Raw genomic sequence first — 23,225 nt, 5'->3', positions numbered from 1 at the left:
TTTCCTGCTAGAGCAAAGCGCTGGTTCCACCTTCTGAGCTCCTCAGGAGGGAGGTGGGTTGTTTCCAGGATAAATCCTTTTTTCTTCCTTAAAAATTGGGGGGTTTGTCCCCATGTGCCAAATCAAAGGGGGTTTTTTGTTGCGTGGGAGAAAACATAAGGGATGTGACAGAGTCAGAATGTCTCCTGTCATTTCCAAAATTAAATATTTTAGCTTTTTGTTGCAAAATAAACATATCATTTAGGATCAGCTGCTTCAGTCGATTTTTCTTTTAAGAGAAGAAGCCCACAAAAATAAAATAAAGATGGATAAACATTTTGTTTCACCCCAGCCCTTACTCCGCCTGCCCCAGCACGGAGCCCCCAGTGGCAGCGGAGTGAGGTCGGTGCATCCTGCTCACCAAAAAACAGCAGGAAAATGTGATTTTCAGTGCCCAATTCCACCCAAATTTCAGAGGATATATAACCGAGCACCCGTATGCCTCGCTCCCAACCAAAACAAAAAAAATAACACTTTCCAAATCGTCATCCGCACAGAGCATTGCACAGCACCACCCCAAAATTGGGGGCCACCCCACAGCGGGTTTGGGGATATTTAGGCCCGTAGTGCCATCTGCTGGCAACGGGCCCCCCCGGACACCCCCACTTTGCTGCCAAAACCCAGTGAATGTCCCCCAAACAGTCCCCATAGCACCCACAGACATTTCCACCCCCTCACACCTGCTCTCTGCGGGTGAAACGGCCAGGATGGGGTTTTAAAGCAGTTTTTTAAAGCAGTTTGAAGCAGTTTTTAAGCAGTTGGAGCCCTTTTAGGAGAAAGGACAAAAGCCCGCGATATTTCCCCGCACTCGATACCTCCCCAAAAAGCCGGGGGCAGCCGCTGGCAATGGAAACTTGGCAAATTTAATACTGATACAGGAGGATTTTCCTTTATACAGCAAAAATTAACCCGTGGATGTCACCGCGATAGCGAGAGAGCCAGGAGCCTACTGGGATTTAATAGGCACGTAGAGGGATAACAGGCAGATAAAAACCAGCAGGGACCGGAGTCCTCCTGCCTCAGGGTTCAGCTGTAATTTGGGGTTATTTTTTCTTAATAAAAATTATAAAAAGCCTTACTCAAGGGGTTGTTGCACCCAGATAGCAAAGGTGACCCCAGTTTGCCTTGTGCACCCTGAGTTTTTAAAGTTTTATTATTTTTTTACATCGTGGCTCAGGGAGCACCTGTTTTTCTGACTGTCATCCCACCAACCCTCCTTTTTGGGTCTGGTTCAGCTCTTTGGGGAGCTGGGAGGCACTTTGGGAGCCCTGAAATAATACGGGTGTACCCAGAAAAACAGGTGCACCCCGGGAATGCCGGTGCCACCCCTGTGGCGGGGGTGTCACCTCATCCCGCTCTCAGGCACAGCACCTGAGCGGAGGCTGTGCCCGGCTGTCACGTCTCGGTGTATTATATAAAGATTAAAAAATTAAAAATAAAAAAAACCCTACTGGCACAAGTGTTTGGAAGCTCTACGTACCGTCTAGCTGTGGGGGGGGCAGAGGGTGAGCGAGGGGTGTCAGCAGGTCCCAGCACCCCAAAACGTGGGACAAAGCTCAAAATCTACCCTGACCTGCACTCGCCCGCTGTCCCGGGGGAGCCACCCGCTCCCATCCCCGTCGGTGGCAAAAGCAGCGTCCCCCTCGTCCTTAACTCCCTGCAGGACCTGGGTGGGGTTTGTTCCACTGACACCCTGTTTTTCTTCTCCCAGTGGTGCTGGGGGGGGGACCCCAAAACCCTTCTACCGGCAGTCTGGGACGTGCATCGAATCTGTCCGGGCGATGTGAGGAGAAACGCCATCCTCCGAGGGGAGAAATCAGCCATGGCCGGGCCAGAGAGACGCTTGGGACTGGTCCCAGCAGGACGGGGTGGCGTTCGGTGTCCCCTCGTGTGGGACGAGGCTTCGGGTCTCACCCCAGGTGTCCCCGTCCCCTCGTAACGTCCTGACGGGCTTAAAAGTCCGAATCAGCGTCCAGCAGCTCGGCGTCCACCAGGTTGGTCCGCGAGTGGATGGGGGCCAAGCCAGCCCGTCGGCCTGGAGTCCTCATCCCCCCTCGGCCGTGGGGCAGGGGCGCTGGGTCAGGGGGCCAGCGGGGACCCCCGTTGTGGTGCCGGTGCCCGCTGCTGGGGCCGGGGTGCTCGTCCTCTGCGGAACCGCTCTCGGGGCAGAAGGGGTTGCTGATGAGGTGGAAGACGTTGGCTCTGCGGCGGCCATCCCACGGTCCCCTGGCGAAGGTGGCTTCAGGCTGGCAGGGCCCCAGGGGGACATCAGGGACAAAGGCCACCAGGCAGGGCTGGGGGGGCAGCCGAGGCAGCCGAGGGACGGTGCTGGGGGCCAGGGGGGCTGCGGGGACCCCCAGGCAGTGCTCGGGGCTCGGGCACACCTCCTTCTTCTTCTTCCTCCGCTTCTTCTTGCGGCTACTGCGCTTCTGCAGCTCGGGAGAGACATCGGCCTCCACCACCCAGAGGTTGGCCCTCTCCTCCGGTGGCACTGAAGGACACGGGACAGGGCGGGTGAGGGGGGCCGCATCCTGCCCTGTGCCCCCCACCAGCCCCAGCCCCCTGGCTCTGCCTCCCCGCACATCCCCAACACCCCTCAGCCTGGCTCGTCCCCCCCGAGATGCCCCACGTGGTCCCCAAGGACTTGCCAGGTGTTGCCACGGGTGTCACGGAGATGTCCTGGGGCAGGATCGCTCCTCTCCTGGCCACCATCTTGGTGACATGCTGCGCCCACGCTGAGGACACATCAGCCGACGGCTCGTTGATGTCGAACGCTAACCCGGCTGCAACAACAACGGAGCCTGGTCAAAGAGGGGACAGTGGGGACATCGGGGTGCTGCGGAGGTGGCCCCTGTCCCACAGGCACGTACCCACGGGGCCGTCGTGTGACACAGTGTGCATGCTGAAGGACAACTCCTGGCCCGGGTCGCGCAGCAGCTCCTTGCGCTTGGAGAAGGCTTTCGCGATCATCTTGCTCTTCTTGATCCTTTTGGGCTGGTCATCACTCTGCCCTGTCAACCTGGGGACACAGCAGGTCAGAGCAGGGACACAGTGTGGCACAGGGGACACACGGGACATACAACCCCTTTCCCAAACCGATCTACTGCAAGCCCACAACTCATTGAGCTGATGGACAAGAGCCTGGGGACAACCTCCAACATTTCAGGACGTTGGTTGGGGCAGGAAGGGTGACACGGAACTAGAGTGACATCCCTGGGGTCTCACCTGCACCAAGTGCGTTTCCAGATGAGGAGGGTGGCCTTGGTCCAGACCCAGGTGCTCATGGAGATGCCAGTACCAAACATGGCGAAGAGGTTGATCTTCTCCACGAGCAGACTCGGACGGTTCTTGATCTCGCAGTCCGGGATGGGCTTGTTGGTCTGCGTGGCGATGGTCACGTTGGCCTCGCACCTGTGCAGACAGAGGCAGGACGGTGGCCCTGAGGAGGGGGACACCCAACACCACCCCGTGATGGGGCTGAGATGTGGTGGCAACGCTGGTGGGGGACACGGGCCTCTCCGCTCTGCAACATCTCCTGCTGAACGTGAGGTGCTGGGATGCCACCAGCATCCCCCTCGCCCTCCCGTCCCCACCCTGTCCCACTCACAGGACGTATTCCCGGAAGCTGCGCTCCCACTCCGCCTGGTTGAAGAAGTCATAGAAGTGGCAGCCAAAAGTGATGAAGACGAAGCCGAAGGCCAAGAAGCCAAAGATGCCTGGAAGAGAAGTGGGACATCCCTGGTTTAGCCAGATCTCAGCGACACTGGGACAAAGATGCTGCACCGGGGCCATGCCACTGTCACTATAATTTGTCCCCCGTTGCAGCCAGCCCTGGGAGGGTGAGATGGGGCTTTCTGGATTCAGGGGACAAAATGTCCCCAATCCCACCCAAATTCCAAAGGGAGCAGTGCCGATGGAGACCGCTCACCCAGCCGCAGCATGGTCTCGTTGATCTTGCTGGCCGCCTTCTCGCTCAGCAGCCCAGGGTGGTTGCTTTTGATGGAGAAGAGCGTCATGACCCCTGTGGTGGAGGGACAGGGTGGTCAGGGTGGAGGGGAACACCCACAGTGTCCCTGTCCCCACGCCGGGGAGAGCCCACACCTACCCCGGATGAGGAAATAGCCACCCACGATGAGGACGAGCCCAATGGGTGCCAGCACAAAGCCGGCCCGGTAGCGGTAGTTCTTGTACCCCACGAAGCAGATGCCGCTGACGGAGTCACCATCCACCTGGCAGAGATGGGGACAGAGGGGTCAGTTGGCTGCAGCCACCCCTCCCCACACACGTCACCTCGGCAGGGAACCACCAGGACACGGGACGGTGGCCCCGTTACCTGCGCCACGGCCAGGATGGCCACGGTGAGGACGAAGGGGATGGACCAGGTGATGAGGTGGAAGTAGGAGGTCTTGCCCAGCAGCGGCTGGTAGGTGGTGCCCAGCGCCTTGAAGGAGGTGTGCCAGGCGTAGGTCAGCATGACGAACCAGATGACACCCGACATCAGCGAGTAGTACACGATGACGAAGATGATGACGCAGGAAAGCGTCTCGTTGGAGCTAAGGGGGGACACCAGACAGGAGTGTCACCAAGCTCCATGAGAGGACACTAGGGGGAAGGAGGTCTCTCCTACCCCAAGAGTAGAGCATCCTCCACGCTCCCAAGAGCCCTCCGTGATCCTGGGGACACCTCTTGGCACGTGGCTGTGGTGGGATGGGGACAAAGGTGACACGTACGTGGGTTCCCCCAGCCGCATGGTGCCGTCAGCCCGGCACACGATCTCGTCGCGGGCACCATCCATGAACTGTGCCAACCAGCCGATGCTGCCCACGAAGAAGCAGGCATTGACGTAGAAGAGGATGACAGCGGGGTAGCGGTTGGAGTTCCTCCAGTCGGCGACAAATGTGGCCTGGTCGGGGAGAAAGGGACAGCTTGGTGCCCAGCCCCCTTTTGGGGACACCTCCCCCTGTGCCCCCTCGTGTCTCACCAGGGTGAAGAAGGTACAGAAGATGGTGACGGAGCTGAAGGCGGCGATGTAGACGTGCATCTCGCGGTGCTCCTTCTCGGTGAAGAGTGGGTTCTGGCACTGGATGCCACAACCCTCCACATCCTCGTACCAGCTCTTGGGGTTGTCCGTCCGCACCAGCGGTGCCTCGCACTGCCCCGAGCTGTTGAATTTGATGTTCTGCACCTCGTTCTGCCAGAGGAGAAGAGAAGCTGTGAGGAGGAGGAGACACCCCCGTGGCCAAAGGTGGACATTGGTCCCCCACGGAGGGCTGGGGGGGCCAGTGTGTCCCCGCTCCCACTGCCCTGTGGGGATTTGGAGCTCGTGGGACCTGCTGGAAAGCAGCTCTGCAGAGAAGGACTTGGGAGTTCTGGTTGAGAACAAGTTGACCATGAGTCACCAATGTGCCCTTGTGGCCAAGAGGCCAACGGTACCTGGGGTGCGTTAGGAAAAGTGTGACCAGCAGGTCGAGGGAGGTTGTTCCTCCCCCTCTGCTCTGCCCTGGTGGGGCCACATCTGGAGTTCAGTGTCCAGTTCTGGGCTCCCCAGTTTGAGAAGGACAAGAAATTACTGGAGGGAGTCCACTGGTGGCTACAAAGATGCTGAGGGGCCTGGAGCCTCTTTCTGATGAGGAGACACTGAGAGAGCTGGGGCCGTTGAGCTGGAGAAGAGAAGCTGAGAGGGATCTGATCAATGGGATCGATATCTCAGGGTGGGTGTCAGAGCGTGGACCAGACTCTGTTCAGTGGTGCCCAACGCCAGGGTGAGGGGCAACGGGCACAGACTGAAACACGGGAGGGTCCATGTGAACATGAGGAGAAACTTCTTTGCTGGGAGGTGCCAGAGCCTGGCCCAGGCTGCCCAGAGCGGGTGTGGAGTCTCCTTCTCTGGAGACATTCAAACCCGCCTGGCCCGACCTGTGCGACCTGCTCTGGTGACCCTGCGTGAGCAGGTGGGTTGGACTGGATCATCTCCAGAGGTCCCTTCAACCTCAACCGTCCTGTGATTGCGTGTCCCCTCCCGTGTCCCCCCGTACCGGGCATCCCTCGGGGAAGCGGTCGGTGGTGCACTTGAGGAAGTCGGGCCAGCCGCGCTCGCGCTCCACGATGGTGCAGGGCGCGCGGGTGGCCTGGCAGAGGGTCTGGCTGGGCAGCTCCACCTGCCCATCCTCACACTTGGGCATGTAGACGGCGCAGAGCAGGGGCTGGATGACGTCCCAGCAGCGCGGGGCGTTGCGCAGGCCTGCGGGGACAGCGGTGTCACCACCCGGCTGCGCGGGGACACGGGGCAGACCCCGGCTGTGGGGAGCGCGGGCACCATCTGCCCCTGGAACTGGGCACATGTGGCACCCGGACCCCCCTATAGCACCTCTGGGGTGTGATGTTCGTCCCCAGGGCCCTGCTATACTGCTCCCCTCTATACTGTACCCTGTCCCCCACTATACTGTTCCCTTCTATATTGTACCCATCCCCAGTCCCTTACTACATTTTTCTATACTGTACCGATCCCCAGGCCCCTGCTGTCCAGTTTTCTATACTGTATCCAACCCCAGTCTCTTACTATACAGTTTTCTATACAGTACCCATTCCCAGTCCCCTGCTATACAGTTTTCTATACTGTATTCATCTCCAGTCCCGTACTATAGTTTTCTATACCGTACCCATCCCCAGTCCCTTACTATACAGTTTTCTATACTGTACCCACCCCCAGTCCCTTACTATACAGTTTTCTATACTGTACTGATCCCCAGTCCCTTACTATACAGTCTTCTATACTGTACCCTCTCCCAGTACCTTACTATACAGTTTTCTATGCTGTAGCCACCCCCAGTGCCTCATTACACAGTTTTCTATACTATACTGATCCCCAGTCCCTTACTATATAGTTTTCTATACTGTACCCATCCCCAGTCCCTCACTATACAGTTTTCTATCCTGTACCCATCCCCAGTCCCTTACTATACAGTTTTCTATCCTGTACCCATCCCCAGTCCCTCATTATAGTTTTCTATACTGTACCCATCCCAAGTCCCTCACTATACAGTCTTCTATACTGTACCCTCTCCCAGTACCTTACTATAGTTTTCTATGCTGTAGCCACCCCCAGTGCCTCATTACACAGTTTTCTATACTATACTGATCCCCAGTCCCTTACTATATAGTTTTCTATACTGTACCCATCCCTAGTCCCTCACTATACAGTTTTCTATCCTGTACCCATCCCCAGTCCCTCACTATACAGTTTTCTATCCTGTACCCATCCCCAGTCCCTCACTATACAGTTTTCTATCCTGTACCCATCCCCAGTCCCTCATTATACAGTTTTCTATACTGTACCCATCCCCAATCCCTCATTATACAGTTTTCTATACTGTACCCACCCCCAGGCCCTTACTATATCGTTTTGTATACCGTACCCAGCCCCTGTCCCCCTCTATAACGCCCCGGCCCCCGTGCCCAGCCCCAGCGCCCCCGGCCCGGGCCTTTCCCGAACCGCCGTGTCCCGCTCCCCGCTCACACCGCCCCGGCCCCCCCCGGGCCGTACCGGACCAGAGCAGCAGTTTCCCGTGCGCCTCCTCCTGCGAAGCCGAATCGGTCGCCAGCAGCGTGGAGGTGGCGGCGTACGGCAGCGCGGAGCCCAGGCAGGCGCCGTAGCGGAGCCGCTCGCAGGGCGCGGGGCGGCGGCAGCGCTCGGGAACGGCCGAGGCGTTGAGCAGCGGGGCGGCGGGGCAGCGGCGGCCGCCCAGGGCCAGCGCCATCCCCAGCGCCAGCGCCCACCGCCACCCGCCGCCCGGCAGCGCCATCCCGCACCCGGCGCTAGGCGGGCGGCCCGGCCCCGGCCCCGGCCATGCCCCGACGGCCCTTTGTTGAGCTCGCCGAGGAGCGGAGCGGGGCCGCTTCCCCGCCTTCTCCTCCTCCTCCTCCTCCTCTTCTTCTTCTTCTTCTTCCCCCTCCTCCTCCTCCTCCCTCAGCGCGGCCCGGCCTCGCGCCCCCCGCCGGGGCGGGCGGAGGAGACGCGGCGCGGGGAGCGGGGGGGGCAGCCCTTTTCTGAGGAGAAAAGTAGCTTTTTGTGAGGAAAAAAGTTACTTTTTTCGAGCGGGCAGGGAGGAGACGACTTTTGGGGGAGGAAAGCGAGAGTTTTGGGGAGGAAAGTGGGGGTTTTGAGCAGAAAAGTCGGGGTGTTAAGGAGGAAAGGGGTGGGGGTGAGAAGGAGAGGGGATAGCTCGCTTCTGAGGAGAAAAGTAGCTTTTTGTGAAGAAAAAAGTTACTTTTTTTCGAGCGGGCAGGAAGGAGGCGAGTTTTGGGGGAGGAAAGCGAGAGTTTTGAGGAGGAAAGTGGGGGTTTTGAGCATAAAAGTCGGGGTGTTAAGGAGGAAAGGGGGTGGGGGGGGTGAGAAGGAAAGGGGATAGCTCGCTTCTGAGGAGAAAAGTAGCTTTTGTGAGGAAAAAGTTACTTTTTTCGAGTGGGCAGGGAGGGGATGAGTTTTTGAGGAGGAAAGCGAGAGTTTTGGGGACGAAAGTGGGGGTTTTGAGCAGAAAAGTGGGGGTGGCAAGGAAAGGGGATAGCTCGCTTCTGAGGAGAAAAGTAGCTTTTTGTGAGGAAAAAGTTACTTCTTTTGGAGCAGGCAGGGAGGGGACGAGTTTTTGAGGAGAAAAGTGGGGGTTTTGAGGAGGAAAGGGGGGGTTGAGGGGTGTTATCCCGAAGCGGGGCTGCTGGAGGAGGGGAAAAGTTGTTTTTTGGGGGGGAAATGTTGGGTTTTGTGAGGGGAAAGTTGGTTTTGGGGAGGGAGAAGTGGCTTTTGGGAGGGGAAATGATGCTTTGGAAGGGGGAGGAGCCGCGTTTTTGGAGGAGAAAGGTTGTTTTTTTCAGACAGAAGTTGGGTTTGAGGGGGGAGATTGGAGAGATTTGGGAGGGGGAGGCTGGTTTTGAGGGGGAAAGTGGCTTTTTGAGGGAGAGAAGTCGGATTTGGGGAGAATAAAAGTTCTTTTGGGGAGCAAAAACTTACTTTTTGTTGCTTTTTAAGCAGTTGTTTTTCTTGGAGGAGAAAAGTTGGGGTTTAGGGAGATAAGTCACTTTTAGGGAAGGAAAGTTGGATTGGGGGGGAAGTCACTTTTTTCGGGGGGAAAGTTACTTTTTGGGAAGGAAGAGTCGCTTTTGGGATGAGAAAAGTTGCTTTTGGGGAAGAGAAGCGACTTTATGGGGACAAAAGTTGTTTTTTGGAAACAAAAGGCATTTTATTGGGAGAGAGAAGTGTCTTTTTTAGGAGAGAGAAGTTTCTTTTGGGGGAGGAAAAGTTGCTTTTTGGAGGAAGAAAGTTGCATTTGGGGAAGAGAAGCCACTTCATGGAGGAAAAAGTCATTTTGGGGGGACAAAAGGTACTTTATTGGGAGAGAAAATTTATATTTGGCAATAAAAGTCACTTTTTTGGGGAAGGGAAGTTACTTTTAGAGGAAGAGAAGTCACTTTTTGGGGGGAAGTTGCTTTTTGGAGAGAAAAGTCACTTTTTTGAGGGGGGACTTACTTTTGGGGGGACAAAACTTTTAGGGGGGAAAAGTTGCTTTTTTGCAAAGAAAAGTTATTTCTTTAAGGAGAAAAGTTACTTGTTTTGAAGGGGAGTCACTTTTGGAGGAGGGGAGTTTACTGTGGGGGGGGCAAAAATTACTTTTGAAGGGAGAAAAGTTGCTTTTCGTTCGCTTTTGGGAGGGAGAAGCCACTCTTTTGGGAGAGAACTTGCTTTTTGGGGGAGAAGTAGATCTTTGGAGAAGTTTGGGGAAGAAAAGTAATTTGGAAGGAGGAAAAATAACTTATCACAGGGAGATTTATTCTTTAACGGAGTGATTGCTTTTGCGGGGAGAAACTGCTCTTTGGGGTGAGGAGTCACATTTGGGGGGGTGAAGTTGCTTTTTGGGGAAAAAGAAACTTTTTTGGGGGAGACCTGTTGTTATTTGGGGTGTGACTTTTCTGAAGTTGCATTTCAGGGGAATAAATTTTTTGGGGGGCGGGGGAAGCCACTTTTTGGGGCACAGAGGGGACAGTTTGGGGTATTTTTCCCAGAGTACACAGCCCAGGGATGCTGGAGGGGACCGGGGACAGCCAGGGTCACCTCAGTCCCCAACAACCCTGTCCCCCCTCAGCCAAAAGCTGGATGGGGGGACACACGGGGGGGCCACAATCAGCAGGTTTCCTCGGTGCCTCCCGGCCGCACACAAAGAGCCGGTGCTGGGCCGCATCCCGACTTGCTCCGCGGCAGGGGGACCACCCAGCCCGAGGAGAAAAAAAAATAGAAAAAAAGAAGAAAAAAAAAGAAAATCCTCCACCCACAATTTGCGACAGCTCTGAAAAGCAGCAGCGAGGCCGGGGCCTGCAATGCTGGGGGGCAGTGGTGGGCCCCCCCAGCTCATGGCACCCCCAAATTTTGTAGACTCTTTCCTGGGGTGGAATTCAGGTCCCCCGCCTTGCCCAAAGTCAGCTCCCCCCCGGAGCAGGGCAGAGAACACCCCTCCAAATTTTCCTTGCTGGGGGGTTCTCTGCTGTCTACCAGCTGGTTGTGCTGCCCCTTTCCCCCATTTTTTGGGGAGCCCCCCAGCACTGTGCTGTTGAGATGAGGGGGACACTGCACGGGAAGGGGCTGGACTTGACACTGTCCCCATCGAGCATGGAATTGTCCCCCCATGGTGTTGCCCCTCCCCGGTGATCAAGCAGCCCCTCACTATGTGGCAGGGACTACAGGATCCAGCCATATCTCTCTTTATTCTCCATGAAAGCAAAGGGAAATGTCATAACACCATCCCCACAAGGGAGGGGACAGCACCTGTCCCCCCCCTCTGCATGTGGCTCAGCACCCTATGGAGGGGTTCAAGCCCCCCAAGGCAGAGATGGGACCCCCACCCTTGGCTAATGTGGGGTCCTCGCCTTCCTGTCCCTTCTTTTTCCAGGGTGGACACACCAGCGATGGCTCCAGGAAGTGTCTGTCCCCACTGGGCACCAGGATGGAGCTGACAGGGGCTGCAGTGCCCATGGACAGGGGGAAGGTCCCCAATTTGGAGCCAGCCCAGCCTCGGGTGAAGGCAGCTTGGTGCATGGATGAGGAGAGGATGGACAGACGGACGGACACCCATCTACAGCACAAGAGATGGGAAGCGCATCCAAGTGCAAACCTGCTTTGCGCACGACCTGCGCATCAGCTCTCAGGCCCCCGGGACAGACGGACAGACAGCAGTTCACGGGGTGGCTCAGCCCCCCAAGCAGCATGGCACAGCCCGGCTCTCGCACCAGCTGCCGAAGCCACAGAGTCCCCATGCACCCCTCTCCACAGGAGAGCAGCCACCATGCACGGATCCGGGCGGCCGTAGTCCCGCTCCAACCTCCCTCTTCTCCAGCAAAGCCCCTCCAGCACTCCCCACGGATCTGGGGTTTGGCAAAACCACCGCTGAAGTCCCGGCTCCTCCTGTGCCACGGGGACAGACGCCGGTGCTGCTGCAATGCGCCAGGGCTCAGTACCAGGGGTCTGCTCGGTGCTGCTGGTTGTAGAGCTGCAGCTTAATCTGGTCTCTGATCTGGTTGATGAGGATCTGAGCCAGCAGGATGCCCACCAGCTGCAAGAGAGGAGAAGGAGAGGAAGAGGAGAGGGAGAGGGAGAAGAAGAGGAAGAGGAGGAGAAGGAGAAGCAGAAGCAGAAGGAGAGTGCTGAGGGACACCAGGCAGCATCACCCCACCATCCTACAAGTGGTTTACACATCTCCAGGTGACAATGTGCCCAACATTTGCACCGCACCCCAAATCCTGCCCTGACTCCCCCGGGGTTACAATTAGACTCATCATTAAGGCAACTCCCAGATGACACAGCGAGCAAAGCAGAGCTGCAGGACGGTCCCTTCAACCCCCTAGTCCCCAGGGGACACAGCCCTGGTTACCTGGGGGACAGCCAGCCCCAGGGCGATGCCTCCCAGCAGGAAGAGGTTGCTGTGGATCCAGTTGACCAGCTTGTCAATGCAGCCGTTGGTGTAGATGAAGGCGCTGGCCTCCAGGTAGCTCATGGCCTGCATGCCCTGCCCGCACATGGTGTTGATGACAGCCTGGGACAAGGAGGGGACAGGACACAGAGGGGCTGGGGACAAAATGCACCGGGCTGGGGAGGGGTCCCTGCCTCTTGTAGGGCAGCCGTGGGGCAACAGGAGCCCTGCCCTTGGCACCATTCGGGGTGTCCCCTTCCTTTGGGCCAGCCCATCCTTGGTGTCCCCAGCCCCATCTCTCCCGCACTGGGCTCCCTGAACACCCCCAGCACCCAAAAGGGACAATATCTGGGTGGGGGATTGACAGGAGTCCCTGCCTGCCTGCAAAAAGCCCCCCCACTGTCCCATGAAGGGGGATTCACTCTGACCCCCGTGCAGCACCCCCAGCTAGGGGTCCCCAAACCCAGAGGGTGGTACAGGGTTCTATACGTTGCCAGTGGTGGGTCCCCTCTCTTGGGGAGGGGACTCCAGGCTCAGCCCAGCCCCAAGGAACAGGGTGCAAAGTGTGGGTCACCCGAGGACACCTGGTGTCCCCCGAGGACGCCGTCCTCACCTCGCTGTCATCCCGCAGGCAGCAGGAGAAGGGCACAGAGCAGCGCTCGCGGCTGGGGTTGGTGGTGGTGCAGTTGAAGTACATGTTCTGCGACCAGTCCTTGTAGGAGACACCCCCGCAGCAGCTGAACTGTGGGGAAGGGGATGGGGTGCTCAGTGTGGACTCTGGTCCCACGGCGAGGAGGTGACAGGGATGGTGTGACAACGGGGCACAGGACTGTGGACTTCACGGGCAGCGAGTGATGGCCATTTCCACTCACCCCCTTTTTCTCTCCCCAACCAGGGCATCACCACAAACATCAAATCCTGGAGGAGCCACCCAGCATCCCCAACCTGGGGGACCCCGCAGATTTAAGGCAAGACCAAAGACCCCCCAAGCCCGACCCACATGTCCTCATCCAACAGAGGAGATCCTGGCCCCCCTGTGTCCTCCCCACACCTCCTTCTGCCCAAAGTCAATGAGGTTCTGCAGGTCAAGGTCATCCCGGTAATGCACGATGGCACCATTGATGATCTCGCTGACCTTCCCACGAGCCTGCAGAATGGGACATCAACAAGGTTGTCACCCAACAGGACAGGCTGGGGGTCATCCAGCCCCCCCGCCACTCCCTCCCCTGCAGCGATACCTTATCGGAGAAGACGAAGCCCAGCACGCCGGCTGCTAGCTGCAGGAGGAAGATGATGGTCAGGCAGATGGAGAACTGTGGGCAAGAGGAAGGTGATGGCGGGGAGGGCCACAGCAGAGACACCACGGTCCCACGCTGGGGTGGGGGGGACACCCCAAAGGGACCTGCCGTCCCCAAGGACTCACCGTCTGCAGCAGACAGATGTTCTCCCGCAAGGAGCCGACGCAGCCGCAGAAGGTGATGAGGAAGGTGAGGATGCCCACTACGACCAGCAAGATGGCGGGGTCCACCGCCAGGCAGGCCATCGCCGCCTCTGCCGCAGCGAGTGTCACCGGTGGCCCCCCCAGCGCCCCACATCCCCGGGGGGACAGGGCAGCCCCCACCATCACCCCCCACCATGGTGCCGGCTCAGGATCGGTCCCACTCTCCCACAGCTGAGCTGGGGGGCCCTGGGGGGTGTGACACTCGCTGTGTCCCCACCCAGGTCCCCCAACCTCACCTGCGTGCTTCAGCAGCCGCGCGTAGACCCCCACCGCCACCATCACCATCGAGATCATCTGCAGAGCGGGACAGGGGGAAAACTGTGAGCCCCCCCTTCCCACTTGGGGTGTCCCTGCACCAGAGACAGACCCGCTGCCTCAGTTTCCTCTCGTCACCCCTCTACAGAGCCAGGTCATGGTGCTTTGGTGTTACAGGTGGGACAGAGCCCACCACGAATGGTACCGGCATGTCCCCACCTGTGTCACCCCCGTCCCCAACAGCCCTTCCCCGCTGTGGGCAGCTGGACCCGGGGACGTGGATTGTCGGAAATGAGAAACTTCCTCAAAAATGTGATTTTAAATAGGGAAACAGCCCTCTAAAAAATTCTGACCCTCAAAAAACAAAAAAACCCACCAAACCATAAAAAGAAAAAAAAGTACCCCCCCCAAACATTAAAAACTCCTCCCCAAACTTTAAAAAAAATGCTCAAAAACATTAAAGAAAATCCAAAAAGACCCCAAAACACAGAAAATTTTTTCTCCCACACAGGAGGTGTTGCTGGGGGCGGTCTGGGGACAAGAGGGGTCTGTGTCCCCTCCCATTCTGCAGGGTTGTCACCTGCACAGAGTCAGGACTGGGCCCAGAGGCCATTGTTTGGGTGACGATGGCACCTGGCGGGTGGGTCCCCCACGTGTGTCACCCCCATACTTGGGGGCACCCAGTGTCCCTGCCCTGGGTGGTGGCAGGGGGACACCCCAAAGGGCTGTGACACCCCAAAGGGTGAGTTTGGGGGTGGGAAGCAACAGGTTGGGGGGGGGGTGGGGGCAGGGGACATCCAGGGGTGACACCAGGAGCAGGGGTACCCCAAAAAGTCTTCAGGTATGGGGGGTCTCTTCATCCCCCAGCAATAAAGGGGTGTCCCAGTGAGGTCCTGGGGATGATGGGGGTTGTCTGGGGGTCTTGGGAGGGGTCAGGGATGGAGTGTCCCGGGGAACCCCCGGGGATGGGGGTGGGTCCCAGTATCCGGGGGGTCCCGATGAACCCCCCGAGGACGGGGGGGGTCCCACTAGGGTCAGGGACGGGGTCAGCCCGGGGGTCCCCAGCGTGCCCCTGGGATGGCAGGTTGCCAGTGGGTTTCTGGGGATGGGGGGGGCCCCCAGTGTCCCCCCCCAGGGACGGAGGGGGTCCCAGTGTCACTCACCCAGAAGAGCATGTTGAAGAAGAAGAGCACGTACTTCACCACCGGGCTGACGAAGGAGAAATCGTCCCCATGGGGACCGAGGCCGCCCGCCGCCCGCCTCGCCATGGCCCCGGGCCGAGCCGAGCCGAGCCCAGCCGAGCTCAGCCGAACGGCGCCGAGCCCAGCCGAGCCTGGCCGAACCGAGCCGAGCCCAGCCGAGCCGGTCACGGAGCCACCCGGCCCCACTTCGCACCCCCGCAGCGAGCGCAGCTGAGCCAGGCAGGGTCCCACCCCCTTCCTTCGCTCATTGGCCCGTCTGTCTCACTCTGCCTTCCCATTGGTGGCGCGCCCCGTCGCTCATGGGCCGCCGTTTCCTCCCCTCCGAGCGCCGTGTGTCCCCGCCGCACCTGTTCGCGGCGCCGCGCCACCTTAAAGGGCCAGCGCACCCACTTTTCCAACCACACAATGAGCCAGGGGGGCGAATCCCTCCTGGGTGACCCCGCAACGCCGCTTTCCCCAAAACTGCCCGAATCGTGCCGTCCCTGCCCCGGAGACCCCCAGCCCTGGGGGGGAACGGTTGCATTTTATAATTACAATTATAATTTATAGTTGATTTCTGCCTTCAGTGACAGCCCTTGGGAGGGACACGAGGGGACAGCAGGGACACGGGAGGGCCCTCATCCTTCAAACACACTCAACTGGGGTGATTTGGGTATTCCCCAAAAGGGCACTGCCATGGCACCAAATTTGCAGAAATCACCCCAAAACAAGTATCTCTGACACCAAATTTGCAGAAATCAGGCAAAACAGGCAGTGACCTCACCAACACAGGGAAGCGAGAGCCCAAAACCTCCGCAGTTTCCCTCTGGCTGCAAAAATCTGCAAGCTGCGTAAAAAACGGGACACTTTGGTGGATTTCTTTGTTTTTCCCTTTATTTTCGGGTGTCCAGCGTGACCCCCCGAAGCTGAAGAGGAGGAGGAGGAGGATGGAACCTTCCTCCACCACAACACTCCACCCCCTCAGGTTCCACCTGCTTGCCTCGTTTGCATTACTTACCAGCTCAACATGGGGAATCGGATCCAAACCTCAAATTCTAATTTTTTTCTGAATTTTTTCATCACGCTTTTGGTTTTTGTGGCTGGTGTGGGAGAGGCAAGAGTTATCCCATCACCATGGCCTGGCCGTGCCATAGTGGGGACAGGTCCCCTTTGTTTGGGGGGACCACCGCCCTGTGGTTATTATTATATTTAACACATTTATTATTATATTTATTATTCTTTACCTCCTGTGCCAGGGTTCATAAAGGCTGGAAACCCCCGGGGAGCAGCTGCTGGCACCATCACAGCCCTTCCTGAAACAAGGCAAGAACTTCAGGAAGAAGAACTGAAACCAAAAATCCCCATCTTGCTTCTGGGGTCACCGAGGACCCAGCCCACGTCACTGAGGAGGCACCACCCAGCAGGTCCCGCCACCCAGGGAGGTGTTCGCTTTGGGTGCTGCTGGAAGAAGCTCCCATGGTCCCAAAAATGCTGTGGTTGATGTTCCTGGGTCTCCAGAGAAGCCACCTCAGGCAGCCCATGAGGTCTTGGTGGAGTTGGACACTCCCTGGTCCCACACAAGTGCTGCTGCCCCATCCATGAAGAAGAAGGTGCCCATGTTGGCCCATAGATGGTTCTTCTGTCAAATCTATGTGTCCCTCTGTCCCATCTCTACGTCCACCCACCAGATTTGTGTGTGTCCCGCCAGATTTACGTGTCCACCCACCAGGTCTACACGTCCAGCCATCAGATCTGTGTGTCCACCCATCAGATCTCTACGTCCATCCACCAGATCTGCACCCAGCCATCAGATCTAGATGTCCCCCATCAGATCTACATGTCCACCCATCAGATCCACGTATTCACCCACCAGATCTAGATGTCCAGCCATGAGATCTGTACCTCCACCCATCAGATCCACGCATCCACCCATCCCATCAGATCTACGTGTCCATCCACCAGATCTGTACATCCTCTCATCAAATTTACCCATGGGCCCACCAGATCTATACATCCAGGTGTGAGATCTGTGTCCAGCCATCAGATCTACACATCTGCCCATAGATCCATGTGTCTACCTATCAAATCTGTACGTCCACCCATCAGATCGACGTGTCTACCCATCGGTTTTACGCCCACCCATCAGATCTATGTGTCCAACCACCAGGTTTATGCGTCCAGATATGAGATCTGCATGTCCACCCACCAGATGTACGCATTGACCCATCGGATCTGTCCATCCACTCACCAGATCTACCCATTGACCCATCAGATCTATCCACCCACCCAATGGATCTACTCATTGACCCATCAGATCTATCCACCCACCCACCAGATCTACCCATTGACCCATCAGATCTATCCACCCACCCACCAGATCTACCCAATGACCCATCGGATCTGTCCATCCACCCACCAGATCTACCCATTGACCCATCAGATCTATCCACCCACCCAACGGATCTACCCATTGACTCATCGGATCTGTCCATCCACCCACCAGATCTATATGTTCATCAATCAGATCTATACATTGATCTACGCGATGTGTCTCCATGCACGTGTCCCCATGGATGTCCCCCTATGGACATGCCCCATGGTTGAGGTGACACCCAACTACATCTTCCTCCATCGGGGGTCGTGCTACTGTCCCCCCTGACCTGGGGTTCCCAGGGGACACCCTGCTGCCTCTGCTGTCCCCTGCCTGCGTGTCCCACTCCCTCTCTGCCTGCTCGTCCCTCCTGTCCCCTTGACCACAGTGTGACCCTGCCAGGGGGACCCCAACCCTGGTCCCCCCTGGCAGCCCCCCAAGAAAGGGACATTGACTGAGGGATGTCCCTAAATCCCGCGGCTGGGCGGGGGACGGGGTGTTTGGGGACAGGGGACCCCTAATGTCACTCTGCTGTTCCCATCCCATGTGCCACCAGCAGCCTCCAGCAGGGGAATTAACGGGATGTGGGACACGAGTGGGGGGACACGGGTGTCACCGCGTTTATGGGGGGGGCACGTGTCCCTCCCCGGCAGCCCTCGGCCAAGTGCCACCACCATGCGGGGACACGAGTGGGGACAGGGGTGGGAGCTGCTGGCGGGGACAGGGACAGGGATGGGGACGGGGAAGGGACAGACACGCGTGTCCCCCCCGCCCCGGCAGCTCCGCTGTGCGGAACACGTGCGGGACGCGGGACAAAGGGGCGTGGCCACTGAGGGGGCGGGGCGAGCGGAGGGGCGTGGTCATTGGAGGGGCGCGTCTGTGGGCGGGGCTAGCCCGGCTCAGCCGGCGGCAGCGCCACCCAGCGGTGCGGGGGTTCGAGACCCTCCTCCCCCCGGTGTCTGATGTTTGTATAATTTTCTATTATTTACAGAACATACAATAATCATGTATTTTGTATTATGTAAAAATATAACTAGTTTATATTATATATTATATCCAGAATCGATATGATTAATATAATACAGATAATATAATACAATATAATGGAATGGAATATAGTAGAATATAATATAATGGAATATAATACTATAGAATATAATAGAATAGAACAGAATAGAATAGAACAGAATAGAATAGAATAGATAATGGGATTATTATAGAATAATATTCTATCTATCTACCTACCAAGTCACCACATAATCGCCACTAGGAAAGTACGTATATATATATATAAAGCCAATGTATTGATATTGCAAGTTATTACTGAATTCCAGCTGCTGGTGTAAGTGTAGATGCGTGAACTGTTACCTGTGCCCAAATAGAAACATCAATGTATAACTATAAATATCAAAATATCAATATATAACTATAAATATCTACGTATCCATATGTAACTACAAATATCTAAATATTAATATATAACTATAAATAGCTAAATATCCATTTATAACTGTAAATATCAAAATATCCACATATAACTGTAAATATCTAAATATCAATACATAACTATAAATATCTAAATGTCAATATATATTACTATAAATATCTAAAAATCGATACATAACTATTTTTATACATCATGCTGTCGTGGATCCCACCAGACGCAAGGGCTTGGTGGCTTCATTTCCATTAATTTCTTTATTAAAATTACTATAAACTATTATTTTTAGGAATTACTATTCCTATAAATTACTATTCCTATTAATGACTATCACTATAGTATAAAATACTATTAATATGAGTAATTATTAACATTAACATTAGCGGCAGTAATACAGATTGATAGTAAGAGTAATAATACACATTACTAGCAATACTACAGATTACTAGTAGTAATTACTATTATTAATTACTATATTAATCTGTATTTTCTTTACTACAGGTCACTGTAAATTACTATAATTCCTGTGATGGGTGAAGCAGGTGGGGATTAGAAAATTGTGTCCTGGGGTGTTGTAGCCCTCCCAAAAGTTGATAATTTGGGCTGCTGAGGGGTAATTACCCCTAACGAGGTTGATCCCGGGATGCTCTGGGATGGGTTCTGGTGACCACCCAAATTTGGGATCTTATGAGGGGGGAGCAACTCAACAACCCGATTTGTTACCCAATGGAGAAGTCGCATCCGTAGGTTGGATGATCCAACCCCAGGAGAAGGTAACGAGCATTGTGGTCATTAATAAACATGACCTAATTGTTATATGCTAACAATTATGAGAGGGAAAGGAAATTAAAGGAGTTTTCCCCCAAAACTCTTCTTCATCTGGGACTCCTGGTTGCCCCCACGTTGGGTTTGACTGTGGGATGAGGAACGAGGTGGGATCAAGGAACTGAGAGGACAACATGGGCAAGGGGTGGCTGGTTGATCCGCTGCTCAGAAACAAGATCTTCCTTCCCTGGATGGTTGAGCATCTTCCAAGAGGTGTTTGGAAGGAGAACAGTCTCGCAGCAGATGATTCACCTGGACAGTTCATCCAATGGGCCACTGAGGATCATCGTTGATACCCAAAGTTGAGCTTACACCATCAAAACCTGTCCGGATTGGACGATAAAGACCGGTTATCGTCTACCGGTTGCCTCAATCAACAACCATGCCATCAAGGTGATGTTGCCACCCGTGATATGGGCAGGGACTGGTTGAGGTTTGGGACTCACTCATCCAAGCGCCAAGTCTTGGTTGAGCTTTCAGAAGTTCCTTCAGGAAAACCATCGGGCTGGGGGTCATGAGGGATGTGGAAGATCCACCAAATTCCTTGGGCTCCTGCCACACCTCAGGTTGTCCTAGATGGGCATGTGGCACCATCACGCCATTGGAAGGGAGAGGACACGTGTGTCACATAGAAGATCAACATCAGCACTCTTCTGAGGTCTTTTGGACATCTGCTTGGGGGATTGGACTGGATGATCTTTCGAGGTCCCTTCCAACCCCTGACATTGTGTGATTCCACCTGGATCCACCACCTGTGGCCCTAGACCTGTGTCATCAGACCAAGCCTTCATGTCCCAGGTGTCCCCTTTGCCCAGTCGTGGTGTGCCATGACCACCAGCATCTTCTGCAGTGTGCTGGGCACTGCTGGGGAGCAGGAGAGGACTCTCCCCATCTTCCAAAGTCCATATTTGAAGGGTGCATCTCCAGCGATGGGGCCAGCACCCAACAGGGAAGGAGCCAGTGGAGGTTTATCCCATGGTGACCCCCACAACGGGGAACCTTCCCACCCCAAGGCTGACCCAAAGCTCATCGGGCTTCATTGGGAGCTCGTTACCACAATCCTCGTTGGCATCTTGCTTCCGCGAGCCCCCCACGTAGGACGAAGTTGTCTCCATGGATCATTGGGCCATGGCCTGATGATGTAAAACTCCGCGTATCAAGAAATGAGGTGCTTCGTCATGAGTAACCACCATGAGCTGAGCTTCTGGGGGTGGTTGTACAGGGGTCAGTTAATTATAACAAACCTGGGATGTGGCCTCGCCAGGATCCCTACGAGCTCCTCCAAGTCCTGAACTTCCCAGGGCTTGTAGAAACTCCTTCTTGTTGACGGGTGATCTCAACTTGGGTGTCTGCTGTGAGGTTTACACCTGAAAATCAAACCGTTGGGTCGAGTCCATGTCATCGACCTTCAGGGATGGAGGTGACACCTTCAGACCCTCCTGGAGGAACCTCCTCCCGTTAAAACGCCGTCTAGATGTTCATGTCCAACTGCGCCCAGTTCTGGTGGGATTTGTTGGGTGTTTGGATGAGGCTGTGACGCGGGAAATGAGATTGATGAGTGACACCCATCATTCTCCATCCTAATTAAGAGAAATTATGGCCATCGTGGCTTCAGGGTCAACGTGACCTTGTCCTAGACGAATTTTGGGGACGGCCCGTGACAGAAAGGGGGTAGAACCTCCATTGGTGGTTTATCTGGAGACATCACGAGGTTTGAACCCGAGGATTTGCCGCCCACTTGCCCAACAAACAACTCGTGGGCTGGGATTTTAATATATCCATAGTTAATATATTTAAATGACATGTTTATCCCACAGGTCCCGAAGCTTCTGGGTGGGGGGCGCTGGTCAGCCTGGCCTGTCCTGCGCCGTGTTCCTCAAGGACACCCCAAAACTGGCTGAATTTTGGGTCTTGCTTGTCATTTTTGGGGTCGTTTTGTGCCAGATCACTTGGTTTTAATGAGGGCGGTCCCTGCTTTCCTGCCAGAGTTGGGATTTGGACCCAATCTGTACAAATTTGTGCCAAATTTGGGGTTGGATCAGCCCCGGGTCAGCGTTTGGGGCTGGGGGTGCAATGGGACCCCCCAGAATGGGACTGGGGGGTTGATGGGACCCCCCAAGTCTGGGACTGGGGTAACTGGGGGGTGGATGGGACCCTCCAGTCTGGGACTGGGGTAACTGGGGGGCATTGGGACCCCTCAGACTGAGGTAAGTGGGGGGCAATGGGACCCCTCCAGTCTGGGACTGGGGTAACTGGAGGTGACGGGATCCCCCCAGTCTGGGACTGGGGTAACTGAGGTCCCCAAACTGGGACTGGGGTAACTGGGGGGCGACGAGACCCTGGCGGAAGTGAAGCGGAAACGCAGCGTCCCGGAAGTGAAGCGTCCCGGAAGCGCAGCCGGCGCGTGTTTCCGGCGGGGACGCCCTTCGCGGCCGCACCGCCCCGGTCCCGCTGCCGGAGGAGAGAGATGGCGGCGGGCGGCGGCGGGCGCTGAGGCGGCGGCCATGGAGGGCGGCGGGGCGGCCAAGCCCAGCCTGCAGGTGGTTTACCAGGCCGTGCAGGCGCTTTACCACGACCCGGACCCCAGCGGCAAGGAGCGGGCCAGCTGCTGGCTGGGGGAGCTGCAGCGATCGGTGAGGCCTGGCGGGGAGCGGGGCTGAGGGGGCGGGCGGGCTGAGGGGACAGGGCGGGCGTGAGGGGACAGGGGGGCGTCACTCCCTCCCGTCCTCCCGCAGGGGTCCGGTGGTGCCTCCTCAGTGCCCGGTGCCGCGCGGGAGGGTCCCGGACTCGCCTCAGGCTGCATCCCGGGGGCTCCTTCGAGTCCCGGGCAGGGGTCCCGGGTTGGGGTCCCGGGCAGGGGTCCCGGGCACGGGTCCCGGGTTCGAGTCCCAGGTTGGGGTCCCGGGTTCGAGTCCCGGGTTGGGGTCCCGGGTTGGGCTCCCAGGTTGGGGTCCCGGGTTCGAGTCCCGGGTTGGGGTCCCGGGTTCGAGTCCCGGGTTGGGGTCCCGGGTTCGAGTCCCAGGTTGGGGTCCCGGGTTCGAGTCCCGGGTTGGGCTCCCAGGTTGGGGTCCCGGGTTGGGTTCCCGGGTTCGAGTCCCGGGTTGGGCTCCCAGGTTGGGGTTTCAGGTTGGAGTCCCGGGTTCGAGTCCCGGGTTCGAGTCCCGGGTTGGGGTCCCGGGTTCGAGTCCCAGGTTGGGGTCCCAGGTTGGGGTCCCGGATTCGGGTCCCGGATTCGAGTCCAGGGTTCGAGTCCTAGGCTGGGGTCCCGGGTTGGGATCCAGGATTCGAGTCCCAGGTTGGGGTCCCAGGTTCGGGTCCCGCCGTCCCCAGGGAGCCCCAGCCCTGGCCCCTGTCTGCTCTCGTCGCTTCTTGTTGGTTTTAATCACAGCGCTGACGTGTTTGGTGCAGGGAACGGCTCCTGGGGGTGTTGGGGGAAAAATTTGGGGCTCGGCCCGACTTTGAGGGGAGGGGGTGGCCAGTGAGGGAGCACAAGCACCCCCGGCGTCTGTAAGCGACGCACAACGAGCTGTTTCTCCCAAAACTTCAGCCTTATGGCTATATTTTTGATTCAACGTGTGTTTTCTACCCTCACATTGCCTTGGGGGAAGCGGGTTTGTTCCCTAAGGGGTGACTTTGGTTTTGACTCTGTTCAGTGGTGCCC

At 56.6% G+C, this 23,225-nt stretch overlaps 3 protein-coding genes and 1 long non-coding RNA gene across 5 annotated transcripts in view; 2 read left to right on the top strand and 2 right to left on the bottom strand.

Annotated features, from left to right (window-relative positions):
- Positions 1-772: 772 nt before the first annotated feature.
- Positions 773-8,730, bottom strand: SMO (smoothened, frizzled class receptor). The gene is made up of 12 exons (XM_065640440.1): positions 7,583-8,730; positions 6,075-6,280; positions 5,021-5,230; positions 4,770-4,942; positions 4,373-4,592; positions 4,145-4,268; positions 3,968-4,060; positions 3,647-3,755; positions 3,265-3,450; positions 2,910-3,058; positions 2,688-2,822; positions 773-2,530 (listed from the first exon to the last, which is right to left on the bottom strand). Exons 1-12 carry the CDS (start codon positions 7,839-7,841, stop codon positions 1,992-1,994), a joined length of 2,403 nt encoding a protein of 800 aa, XP_065496512.1. The 5' UTR covers positions 7,842-8,730; the 3' UTR covers positions 773-1,991.
- A 281-nt stretch (positions 8,731-9,011) lies between these two features.
- Positions 9,012-14,186, top strand: LOC136003168 (uncharacterized). Its single transcript, XR_010608038.1, has 3 exons — positions 9,012-9,413; positions 10,974-12,065; positions 12,886-14,186. It is a non-coding gene; the product is annotated as an uncharacterized LOC136003168 (long non-coding RNA).
- On the bottom strand, positions 11,524-15,127 carry TSPAN33 (tetraspanin 33). Of its 2 annotated transcripts, none has more exons than XM_065658513.1 (8): positions 14,910-15,127; positions 13,728-13,785; positions 13,414-13,541; positions 13,229-13,303; positions 13,042-13,137; positions 12,604-12,732; positions 11,952-12,113; positions 11,524-11,633 (listed from the first exon to the last, which is right to left on the bottom strand). In XM_065658513.1, exons 1-8 carry the CDS (start codon positions 15,012-15,014, stop codon positions 11,532-11,534), a joined length of 855 nt encoding a protein of 284 aa, XP_065514585.1. In that variant the 5' UTR covers positions 15,015-15,127; the 3' UTR covers positions 11,524-11,531. The 2 variants fall into 2 exon arrangements, with proteins under 2 accessions (XP_065514585.1, XP_065514587.1); XM_065658515.1 differs by having other exon boundaries at positions 13,229-13,267.
- A 6,856-nt stretch (positions 15,128-21,983) lies between these two features.
- Positions 21,984-23,225, top strand: part of TNPO3 (transportin 3) — a 36,969-nt gene continuing 35,727 nt past the window's right edge. The window contains exon 1 of the mRNA XM_065626791.1: positions 21,984-22,197. Coding sequence (XP_065482863.1) covers positions 22,069-22,197 — 129 coding nt within the window. The 5' untranslated portion in view covers positions 21,984-22,068. The remainder of the gene's footprint in view (positions 22,198-23,225) is intronic.

The sequence above is a fragment of the Caloenas nicobarica genome, chromosome 1, assembly GCF_036013445.1.
Source record: "Caloenas nicobarica isolate bCalNic1 chromosome 1, bCalNic1.hap1, whole genome shotgun sequence".
NCBI classification, from domain to species: Eukaryota; Metazoa; Chordata; class Aves; order Columbiformes; family Columbidae; genus Caloenas; species Caloenas nicobarica.
This window is presented reverse-complemented; position numbering and strand designations above follow the sequence as displayed.

Coding starts and splice junctions, on each gene's coding strand:
- SMO (XM_065640440.1), bottom strand. CDS start 7,841: ATGGCGCTGCCGGGCGGCGGGTGGCGGTGGGCGCTGGCGCTGGGGATG. Junction 6,281..7,582: donor GAAACTGCTGCTCTGGTCCG/GTACGGCCCGGG, acceptor CTGTCCCCGCAG/GCCTGCGCAACGCCCCGCGC. Junction 2,531..2,687: donor GACACCCGTGGCAACACCTG/GCAAGTCCTTGG, acceptor CGTGTCCTTCAG/TGCCACCGGAGGAGAGGGCC.
- TSPAN33 (XM_065658513.1), bottom strand. CDS start 15,014: ATGGCGAGGCGGGCGGCGGGCGGCCTCGGTCCCCATGGGGACGATTTC. Junction 13,542..13,727: donor GCGGCTGCTGAAGCACGCAG/GTGAGGTTGGGG, acceptor TCGCTGCGGCAG/AGGCGGCGATGGCCTGCCTG. Junction 12,114..12,603: donor GCCTGCGGGATGACAGCGAG/GTGAGGACGGCG, acceptor TCCTTGTCCCAG/GCTGTCATCAACACCATGTG.